The following is an 11,784-nucleotide window of genomic DNA, read 5'->3' on the forward strand; positions in this document are numbered from 1 at the left end:
GATGACGACGACCCGAGATCTCCGAGTCTTTCCAGTGAATCAGAAGATTCACAGGAAGGGGCGCCAGTAGCCAGAGCAAGGGGGGAGCCTAGGGGGACACCCCAGGAAGAAGGGTCCAGAGGGGGCTCAGAGAGCAGCAGTTGGAAATCGGGGCCAGCATCACCAGCAGAACGCAGTGGAGAGGAAGGGCGCCAGGTACCGAGCTCTGGCAGCTCGCAGCAGGAGGGAGGGCATGAGTCAGGAGTGGCCACACCTCCATCGGGGAGCGAAGAAACGGTCAGGCGGAGAGTGGAAGGTTGGGCGCGCGCGCCAAGTTCAAATGCACAGGAAGGTGGCGCAGTAAGCAGCCCGGAAAGGGAGCCAGGTCCTAAAGCCCGACGCAAGGAGACAGAAGGGTCCGGGGGGTCAGCGTCAGAAGCGTCCCGGAAGGAAGAGACCACGGGGGGCAGAGGGACCCAGAGAAGAACGGTCAGGAGGAAAAGGTGGAGTAAGGCTAGGGTATTAAGTTGGTGTACAGGGGGCGGAGACTCAGACGGAGCTTCGCCGGTCTAACCCATAAGACGTAGAGTTGCACGCAGCAGCTTGAGAATGGAAACTGTAACTCAATAAAGACTTTTACAAAGTGATCGCTGGCTAGCGTGATCCTCTGTGAGCTAGGATCTGGAAGCAGCTCTGACACCGCCCTTTAAAGCGGAATCAGAGCAAACGTCAATACAGGTTTTCTGCAGATTGCTGTTTGCTTCCCCACCCCACCCCATTTTTTTTACTTCTTTGGGGAGCTGCTTAGCTGTTCCAGGCCCGTGTTAATAGATGCCCTTTCTGGCTCTCTCAAGGTCTCCTGGCTGATGCTGGAGGCAATGGATGGCGGCATTGTGTACTGAAGCACTTTCGCCTTGCCAGCTTTTATGAATTCGTACAACACCGCAAGCAGCATGATCACCAGTACTGAGAACACCATCCCTGTTGGGTAAAAAAACAGATTTATGGTTGGAGCCGGGGTGGGTGGGTGTAAAAATATATTTGTACACAACCATTCCTAAACCTCTGTGTGACTACAGACTGCATAATTCAACTGCAGGATTCCATTTCCTGCAAACCTTATCTTTGGGGGGCGTTTTGGGGTTTTTTAAGAGTGCAAGTTTCTAGCCCATGTGTGTGTTAAGATAAGCTTACTTCTGGGAGGGGAAAATCAAGGAGTATTCATTTTATATGCACTTTTAGCAGTCTGTGGCACAGCTGAAATATTAAAATGCAATAAAGATAATGGTGTACTGATAATACGCTGATAATACAACTATTAAGAGGCAAGCATGGTAATGATATCCAAAACAGTTACATCAGCACCTGCTCATATCAAAAGATCATTCATTATTATAAATACCCTCTTTATCAAAACAACACTAAGCTGCAGGAGGCTCAATAAGACTTCCAGAGTGAGAGGAAATGAAGGAGATTCAGGCAGCAAACTTCCACTCACTTTTCTAGGAGTAAGACCTATAGAACTCAGTGGGACTTAATCCCAGGTGTAGACATGTGTAGGATTACAATGTCAAATTTTCAAGAAGCAAGTGCAGCATTGCTTTTGCTATCCATCTTTCAAACGTTTTTACATACCTGTTTTTAATCAACAATTTTAAGGTTCTATTTTATATTTTGTAATATTTTTATATTTTGTTATATTTTGCTCATCTGTAGGGAGCTAGATATGATCTCAAGAAACCTACCAGAGCCTCAACAATTATAAAGGTAAAGGTAAAGGTACCCCTGCCCGAACGGGCCAGTCTTGACAGACTCTGGGGTTTGTGTGCCCATCTCACATCTATAGGCCGGGGGCCAGCGCTGTCCGGAGACACTTCCGGGTCACGTGGCCAGCGTGACAAAGCTGCATCTGGCGAGCCAGCGCAGCACACGGAACGCCGTTTACCTTCCCGCTGCTAAGCGGTACCTATTTATCTACTTGCACCCGGGGGTGCTTTCGAACTGCTAGGTTGGCAGGCGCTAGGACCTAACAACGGGAGCGCACCCCGCCGCGGGGATTCGAACCGCCGACCTTTCGATCGGCAAGCCCTAGGCGCTGAGGCTTTTACCCACAGCGCCACCCGCCACATATCCTTGTCCAAAAGGCATGTGCTCTGTGTGTGTGTTCATGTAAATTACATAATTCACTCATGTGCCTGTGTCCATCCTCCCTTAACTCTGTGTCTGTATGCTTTTGATCTTTTTTTTAACTGTTGTGCGTAAAAGCGGGGGGGGGGGAGGGGTTCTTAAACTTTTATTTGGGGAGGTGGGGTGAAGGTTGAGTCTCTTCCAGACCTATTCTACCTTTCACATATATCCAACAATCCCTGAATTAGCATCCAGATGTCCTTGCACAAAGTCCACAATGGTCCGTAGTCAGGAATTGTGGGATTTGTAGTTCGGCATCATTTGGAAAGCAGCAGGTTCCGTACCCTTGGCATGGAGGAAGTTCTCCTTAACCACCTTCTCTGCCCCTGAAGGGAGCTGCAGTCCTCACAAACTCCCCATTCTTTTACCACACCATGCATGACAGAGACGAGACTGGAGAGTAAGCTATCTTATACCAAGTCACACCAATGGTCCATGTAGTTAGGTAATGTCTCTCCCAACTCTACCTGGAGATGCTGGGGATCGAACCCATAACCTCCTACATGCAAAGCAGATGCTCTGCCACTGAGCCACGGCTGATATATTATGGACAATTGGTCTTCTATGGGCTTTTCCACACTGACCTTTCCACTGCTCTTTCCATGCACAGCAGAGTATTAAAACTCTGTGTCCAAGTGGCCCCCTTTTTTTGCTCCAGAGCTTTCCCTACAAAACCCCAATCTTTATAAGCAAACAGCAATCTCTGGAAAAGCAGAATCACCTTTTGCTCCAATTGAGCACTAAAGAGTAGTTTTTTGCAGGGGAAGCTCCAGGGCAAAGAGTGCTCAGATACAAGAATTTTAAAGTGCAAGCCTGTGTCTGGAAAGAGTAGGGTAAAAACTAAGTACAGTATGGATAAATCCTGTGTTACGTTTGTTTGACTTCTTCCTTCTTGGCCCTCAAAACTATTACGAAGCCAAGCATTCTAGGGAGTCAGTTGCCTAGGGAAGTCTTATGCATGGCACAGAGCAAGCTTTGTCATCTTTGTTTCTGAGGCTAAGGTTTCCTTATAATCTTCCCTCATCCTCAAGGACTTTTCTTGTTTGCCTCAGCAGCTCAAATTTACTTAAGAGATAAGGCTATTTTCTTACCTGCTGGGGTGTGTGTTTTCCAGAAGTCAAAAAGAAGGACCACTTTGTCCGAGAAATAGAAAAACATCTGTAGAGGATGGATGGGAAGGAGGAAGAATTAACAAAGAGGAAACACTGCCAAGGTTTCTGGGGCTAGCTGTGGACCAAGGGTGGGGCCAATCTCAGTTTCTCCTCTGTCCAATTCAATCCACTAATTTCTCCTTTACCTCCAGAATTAGGGGTCAATGAATCTGTCAATTTCAGTTTCTCACTTATCCGGTCTTAATTTCATTTCTCCACAATTCCACGTCAGCGTGCAATTCTTTTTTAAGTGCTCATGATAATTCACCAACATGTTAGTGCAAACTTCTCCTGATACACTTTGTTTTGCATATTATCTTCACACACACACACACACATTTATGCACAATTTACCCTAGTATATGTAAAGTAGCCCTACTAGGTTCCTGGTTGATAGGCCAGTTTAATAAGCCAGAGCCCCAAATCTAATTACCTAAATCCAGGGCAGGCTTATGCAAGATCTTGAACAGCCTCCACTAATCTGCTGCCCTGCCAACATCCCATCAGCCCCAGCAATCATGACTGTTCATTGCTGGGACAGTTGGAGGTGTAGTTGAACAGATCTGGAAGGCACCAGGTTGACGCAAATTGATCCACTGGGACTGGTAGGGCAGAAAGCAAAGAACCCAAGAGCAGGTAGTGCCAGGGCCAATGAGAGGTGGTGCCCACTAATTCTAGTGCTTCCCCCACCCTCCTCCTTTCTGAGTCCTACAAGGGCAACACCAGGACCAAAAGTACATGACATGAGGAACAGTGTGTAAGTTCTCCTGTCCCATTTTCTGATCTTCTTTTCAAACTGCAGTAGTACCTGTTGTGTTATCGGGGGGGGGGGGCGGGGGTGGTGTTGACTGATATACCAGCATGCCATGTTAAATTTAATTCACACCAGCGGGCACAGTGCAGCACAACATCTAACATCATTGGACAGTGTTGCCACACCCCAACTTTTCCCCTGTGAAAATGGCAGGAAAGAACTGCATGCCGGGTTGCTGCCCCAAATTTTGTCACTTCCCTCTACAGCACATGCATAAACCCCTGTCTTGACCGCTGGACCCAATCTTGGTCTCAGCTGCACCATTTGCCGGAGTCTGTCTTTGCATGCAGGGGAAGCCCTTCACTCACTGAGGGTTTGAGACCCAGCAGCTACCCTCGCCTGGTTTACCCGGCCAAGGGAAGCCATCCCCAAGGTGTGCCCACTATTGCATGCTGGAAGCTTCCACCAGAGGTACTGCCCCTCCCCTAACACCCCATACACCCCAGAAGTGCCCCCTCAGTGGTGCCTCGCAAGATTCGTTCCGCAAGTTTTGTCGTCTTGCGATTTTTTTCGTCTTGCGAAGCACAGTGTCGGGGAAGTTTTGGAAAAGCTTCAAAAATCACCAAAGTCTTTAAAAAACCTCAAAAAAGGCTACCACACCGCGTTCTATGAGTTGCTCCTCGAAGTCAAGTCGCAACTGTATTAATGGTGTTAAGAAAAAGGAAACAAACTTGCAAGACGTTTCCGTCTTGCGAAGCAAGCCCATAGGGAAAATCGTCTTGCGAAGCAGCTCAAAAAACAAAAAAACCCTTTCGTCTAGCGAGTTTTTTTGTCTTGCGACGCATTCGTCTAGCGAGGTACCACTGTACATAGAACGTGTGATAAGGGCTTGCATTCTATATTTATTGAGAGTATTTGCACCCTGCTGTTCTGCCAGAAAGGCTCCCAGAGCAGCTTACACACAATCAAAACAAGGCAGTTCTTCCCGACAAGGCTTACACCCACAAGGGAAAAGGGAAGGGAAGGAAGAGGAAAAACAAAACTCAGGCACAAGTTTCTAAATTGTTGTTCCTATATTGACCAAGAGGGGCAGGAGGTGCCTGGTGGAGCAGGGCCTCTGACAAAGTTAATGAAATGAGCCCTGCTTCCCATCGCTCCTGGTCTGGTGGAATGGCAGCTGAGGTGAGAGGAGGCCTGATGGACTTGGCCTGTCATAGCAGAGCTGATGGAGTGACGTCTGCTTCCCAGATCTCCCATGGCTCTATAGTCATTCACTATTTTACTCTACTGAGGTGTGGCTGGTACTGATAGGAGCTAGAACTAAATACGTTTTAGGGTTAGGAGCTTGGTGGAATAATAATAATAATAATAATAATAATAATAATAATAATTTATTATTGTTACCCCACCCATCTGGCTGGGTCTCCCTAGCCACTCTGGGCGGCTTCCAATGAAGATTAAAAATACATTAAAATGTCACACATTAAAAACTTCCCTAAACAGGGCTGCCTTCAGATGTCTTCTAAATGTCAGGTAGTTGTTTATCTCTTTGACATCTGATGGGACGGCGTTCCACAGGGCGGGCGCCACTACCGAGAAGGCCCTCTGCCTGGTTCCCTGTAGCTTGGCTTCTCGCAGCGAAGGAACCACCAGAAGGCCCTTGGCACTGGACCACAGTGTCCGGGTAGAACGATGTGGGTGGAGATGCTCCTTCAGGTATACTGGGCCAAGGCCATTTAGGGTTTTAAAGGTCAGCACCAACACTTTGAATTGTGCTCGGAAATGTACTGGGAGCCAATGTAGGCTCTGAACCCAGAAGCTCCTAGTTTGATCCCTGGAACCTCCAGATGACCAGTCAGTCACAGACCTTGTGTGTGTGTGTCTCTCTCTCTGTGTGTATATGTAATTTACCACAGGTGTCAGGGCGACTCAACCTGTAACATAGGCTATATTTGACAACCTGTACCACTGGTTTGATTCTGTACAAGGAAGTTCTTTATCATGTGCCATTTTCATCATCCCAACCTATGATTATCTGTCATCTTATTCCAACTAATTGTTGGGTCTCTGTTTTGCTTATTAATGTGGAAGCTCTATTATGGTATGGTCAAAAACAGGGTCAGCGTCTTTGCAAATCCCTCATTCACAGGGTCAGTGAATTCCGGGCAGCACCAGTTTCTTGGTGCCAAATTCCACACCTGTGTCGGATCTTTGAACAGAAATTGTTCACTTCAAGTTGAATCTCTCTTGAAACATGCAAAACTGAGAATGTGAGAGGAGAACCAAAACTGTATTATGCAAAAGCTGATTTCCTAAGAGGCAGATTCTCAGGGTCAGTTGCAAAAGCCTATGGAGTGGATGGCGTATTTGGGTCCCATCCCTGCTCAAGTTCTGGAGAGCCACTGCCAGCCAGAGAAGAAAATGGGTTAGATCAGTGTTTTTCAGCCTTAGGTCTCCAGATGTCTCTGGACTCCAGCTCCCATAACCCTTGACTACTGAGCTTGCTGGCTGGGGGTAGATGGGGTCCAAAAACATTTATAATAATAATAATTTATTATTTCTACTCCACCCATCTGGCTGGATTTATAGGGCCACAGGCTCCCCACCCTTGCATAATTTATTATTATCAATAACTATGATTGTGTCCTATCACATTCTTCCTCCCATAGGAGTCCAGGGCAGTTCACATCATTAAAAAAGTATATTCATAATAATTAAAGCATTCAAAACTACATCTCTTAAAAGCCACTTTGAGGCAATTTCTCAGTAAGTGGGATGTAATTTTTTAATTAAATTAAAATACTGTAAACCTAATCTTCTTTACATTCAGAAGGTCCCAGGCTCAAACGCTGTCTTCTCCAGGTAGGACTGGAAAAACTCCTGTCTGAAACCCAAGGGTGTTGCTGCTTGCCAGTGTCAACAATACTGAGATTTTTAATGCTCAACCTAAAGCAATAAGTTGAACATACACCGTCTGCAAAGAAACTCCAATGGGAGTTGAGGAAATTCACACAAGACTGGGCATGTCTAGGTGTGAGGTTGCAATTATTGGGTTGCTGTGAATGAAAGAGATGGAGGCGGAAACAGAACCAGGACTGATTCTTTCATTGCAAAAGAGCTTGGGAAGAAAGCTGTGGTTTCTAATCAGTGGGATAATCGGGTAAACACTTCTAGCAGATCACATGAAGGGAGAATAGAGAACTGGAGAATTTCCTATGTTTCACTAATTCCTGAGGAACACAGGAAGCTGCCAGACCACTGCTCTACCTAGTTCAGTATTGTCCACGCAGTGTTTACCAACCTTGGGTCTCCAGTTGTTTTTGGACTACAATTCCCATCATACCTGACCACTGGTCTTGCTAGCTAAGGATGACAGGTGTTGTAGTCCAATAACAGCTTGGGACCCAAGGTTGAGGAACACTAGACTACACTGACCGGCAGTGATTCTCTAGGCTTTCAAGGCTGGAGGTCTCTCCCAGACCTGCCTGGAGACACTCGGAATTGAACTAAGGCTCATTCTGCATGAGAATCAGAACTACGTTCTCTTCTGGTCAGTGAGGGGTATGGCCTGAACAAAGAAGCCACAGCTGAGGAAGGAGTATGGCCTAGGGTGAGTCCCAAAGGTCCAATAAAGAACACTGGGGGGAGACACTTGGCCCTTGGGGCTGTTTTTGCCCCTTCCCTGGCATATTTACAGGGATACACAAAGTCTTGTCTGCCCTGTGATTCTCAGATGAAGGTGGTATAGAAATTTAATTAATAAGAATAATAATAAATTAGTCAGGCTTGTCAACTGAATCAGATTTCTCCATCCATCCCTAAAATGAATGCAGTGGGACTTCTCATAAAATAAGAATAGCACTCTCTCACATTGAAATCAAGGGGACTTAAAAGGACTTTGCTTTGACTGGCTTGTTCTCATAGTGTTTATGCTGGGGACTACAATAAACATCAGAGTCCTCTTCCATAGGAAGTCGCATCAGCCTGTTACAGCAAATGCAAAAGAATGAGACTGGCCTATTGAGACCTACTTCCAAGTATGCATGCACAGGATCGCTCTACTAAGGTGGGACAGTTTGGCACATACTCAAGTAGGACTTCCTGAGTAAACAGGCAGGTAGTCAGGATGCGGAAGCAGTACTGTCTAACCTACTTTCAAGAAACCAAAGAACAGCTTCTGGTTATACTGGGAAAGCCCATTGAGGAAGCATGACTCATATCACCCCACTGCCTTTTTCATGCACACACATGTTGCATTATTTTAATTAGCAAAATACTTATTTAAAAGCCATTAGAGAAAATGGGAAGGGGGATGGGATTGCAACAAGAAAATTCAGAGCCTTGTCAAGTTACATCAGATTCACCTCCAAACCCAGTAGTGGCTGGTGCCCTCTGGGAGACAACTTTCCTTCAATTGCTGGCCTTTGGAATGACTAGGAAATACCTCAATGCAGTGGTGATTGGTGCCCGTTGAGGCAGATGGTGCCATAGTCAACGAGAGACAGAGACAACTCAGTCTAGTTTCCCCCCGCCCTCCTCCCTGTTGAGTTCTACAACGGCAACACTGAAACCAAGGAGGAAGCTGACTGGCATGCCCTAGACTGACTGTAAGTAGGAAAGCAGGGAGTAGGAAGGCTGGCTGAGGTTGGTGGAACAGGGCTCCACTTGTCCCAATGGACCAGCCCCCACTCTCCAGCTCTCTCCTGTCCTCCACTTGCCTTTTGGGAAGACAATATGATTGGCTTGGACTGAAACTCAGGTTGCAAATCCACACAGCAGTCCAAGGGTTATTTCACATTGGCGAAGGCTCTTCTGTTCCTGCTGCCCAATTACCTGGTGGTAGTCCAGTTTAGGCTCATCCAGTTGGGCACTGCCCCATCAACCCCAACTGCTCCTGCCTGTCTGCCCTTTTACTTGCAACCAGTTCAGGGGGTGGCCCTGCCTGCCAGCTTAGTCTCAAGTGTAGCCCTTGTAGAAGCCAGAAGGGAGAAAGATGGCAGGGGACTAGACCAGAATTAGTTGGCTCTGCCTCTCATTGGTTCTGGCTCCACTAGTCTGAATGAGCACCAGCAGTTGCCTTTCTTGTGCTGACTCTGAAGCAGGAAACCCATCTATCTGGACAGGGGGTTATGGGGGTGGGGGAGGAATGAAAGTCTGTGCGGGGGCATTTTACACCCATAGCCATACCAATTAGCTCTCAGGCACAATTTAGCAAGGACCTTTCAAACCCTAGCTTGGGGCCAAGATACTTGGGGGATCACCTCCTCCTGTACTATCCTGTCCTCTCCCAAAGATCAGGAGGAGATAAGTGTCAGACCTAGGACAGAGGCATGGCTGGTGGCAACAAAGGTGGCACTGTAAGGGAGGATTTGGGGGCAGATGCAGCCCCACTCAGCAACACAAGTAGGAGAGCATCAGGGCTCTCTCATTACATTCTGAAGTAAGTGAAATAATACACATCTCCATCTAAAGAGGGCCACCCTTGTAAAACCATGAAGTCCAGAGTCTGAAATTGCCTAACTACACCACTTCCAGACATTTTTAAGGAGGGATTCTATAGCATAGCAGCAAATTCTGGGTGCACAATTCAGGGTGATTAGGCAAGCCTGTGCAACAACCCAATCCAGCCCACCCCACCCCAATCATTTTCATACTTTTCTATATACTATGAAGTTACGAGTCTTCTGAGCTGTCTGCATGGTGCATAGCCACTGGGAGAGCTGGACCAAAATTTTCTTTATACCGTAAATCTAAAGTTTGTATTCATGCATTCTGGACCCAAGATATATCTCCCCAACCCAACTCAAGGATTAAGTGTCTGTAAGGCAAGGGAATGGGATGCGAGTGGCGCTGTGGGTTAAACCACAGAGCCTAGGACTTGCTGATCAGAAGGTCGGCGGTTTGAATCCCTGCGACGGGGTGAGCTCCCGTTGCTCTGTTCCAGCTCCTGCCAACCTAGCAGTTTGAAAGTACGTCAAAGTGCAAGTAGATAAATAGGTACCGCTCTGGCAGAAAGGTAAATGCTGCTCTGGTTCGCCAAAATGCTCCGCTGCTCTGGTTCGCCAAAAGCGGCTTAGTCATGCTGGCCACATGACCCGGAAGCTGTACGCCGGCTCCCTCGGCCAATAAAGTGAGATGAGCGCCGCAACCCCAGAGTCGGCCACGACTGGACATAATGATCAGGGGTCCCTTTACCTTTACCTTTTTAAGGCAAAGGAATAGCTGCAGCTCAATGGTACAGCATCTGCTTAGATTACAGGGGTCAGCCAACATTTTCAGCAGGGGGCTGGTCCACTGTCCCTCAGACCTTGTGGGGAGCCAGACTATATTTATTTTTTTGGGGGGGATGAACAAATTACTATGCCCCACAAATAACCCAGAGATGAATTTTAAATAAAAGGACTCATTCTACTCATGTAAAAACACGCTGATTCCCGGATCGTCCGCAGGTTGGATTGAGAAGGCGATTGGGCTGCATCCGGCCCCCTGGCCTTAGGCTGCCTACCCATGGCTTAGATTAGGTCCCAGATCCAGTCCCTGCCATCTCCAGGTAGGAATGGGAACAGTACCCTGACAAGCAGCTGCCAGTCAGTGTGTGTAAACAATAGTGAGCTAGATGAGCAATGGTTTGACTCTGCGTGAGGCAGCTTCCGATGAAACTTGCCAGACAGTAAGAGATGTACATCAACTTCTCTTTAAAAGGAAAGTCATCCCAAAATATCTCTCTCCACCACCACCCGCCCCCAATTAGGGACAAAATAAGGCTCATTGTTTTACAAAGAACACAACAAAACACTAGTCTGTTCCTGGTAAACAGGCAACAGATGGAGACGCTGACTCGCCCAGCGTGCAAATTAAGATCGCGATCGAAATTTCATTACGACGCTTTTAAAGAGCTAAATAAAGGCTACTTTCTGGGCACAGTTACGTTATAGTAAAGTAGTTGATTGTCCGGCGTTTGTTTATAAAAATTGGATCAGCATCGATCTCAGCACGAATGAAAGCAACACGAGCCGGGGAGAATTTGTCCACAAACTTTTGCTTTTTTAAAAAAAACACAAGCTCCGCATTTTTAATTTGCTTCCAATTAAATAAGTAAATTAAATAGACACCATCTACAATTTTGAAACAGACTTGCCTGCATCATCTTGCTGCAGTATTTTCTTCACCTCTTCGTTTTTTCCTCCGGCAGAAGCAGCAGGCGAGTTGCCGTCTGCGCGCAATTAAGTTTGTTCCACTCGATCAGGTTCCGCCTACATTCAATGCCTCGGTAAAAGATAATGAATTTAGTGAGGAGTCACGTGGGCGAGGGCGCACAGCATCCTGGGAATTGTAGTCTATCATTCTGGGTTTATTTATTTCCTCTCCCGTCTTCCTCCCCAGCCCAGAATAAATACTATTTTACGATTTAGACAAGCGGCACATTGCAAAACCTTGATTGACTGCATGCATCGCTTTGTGCTTATTCTAGAGTAAATAGAGAGTAGGAGTTAAGATCACACCCATATTTAAGTAGCTCTTCATGGCGATTCGAAAAAAGATTGCAATAATACTGAGAATTATAAATGTAAATCTAGGGGGGGGGGGAGGTCGGGTAGTCCTAAGGCTCTTTGCAACGATACCGTTTACCTCGGTGCATAGTTGTGGTTCCCTATTTTTAAAGGAGGGAGGGAGGGAGAGATTGGACACTTTCAAACTACACCTCCCAGAATG

General features: G+C 46.8%; 1 protein-coding gene across 3 annotated transcripts in view; it reads right to left on the bottom strand.

Moving 5' to 3' along the window:
• The window catches only part of SLC31A2 (solute carrier family 31 member 2), a 287,433-nt gene extending 275,864 nt beyond the window's left edge, over positions 1–11,569 (bottom strand). For all 3 annotated transcript variants that reach the window (XR_014215884.1, XR_014215885.1, XM_082209031.1), the window contains exons 1-3: positions 11,210–11,569; positions 3,258–3,324; positions 768–960 (exon numbers count right to left, since the gene is read on the bottom strand). Coding sequence is in view for 1 of the 3 variants with exons in the window: in XM_082209031.1 (XP_082065157.1) it covers positions 768–960; positions 3,258–3,324; positions 11,210–11,218 (269 nt within the window). In the remaining 2 variants the exon portion in view is untranslated. The remainder of the gene's footprint in view (positions 1–767; positions 961–3,257; positions 3,325–11,209) is intronic.
• Positions 11,570–11,784: the final 215 nt, after the last annotated feature.

This window comes from Podarcis vaucheri (assembly GCF_965113315.1).
Source record: "Podarcis vaucheri genome assembly, chromosome: Z".
NCBI lineage: Eukaryota > Metazoa > Chordata > Lepidosauria > Squamata > Lacertidae > Podarcis > Podarcis vaucheri.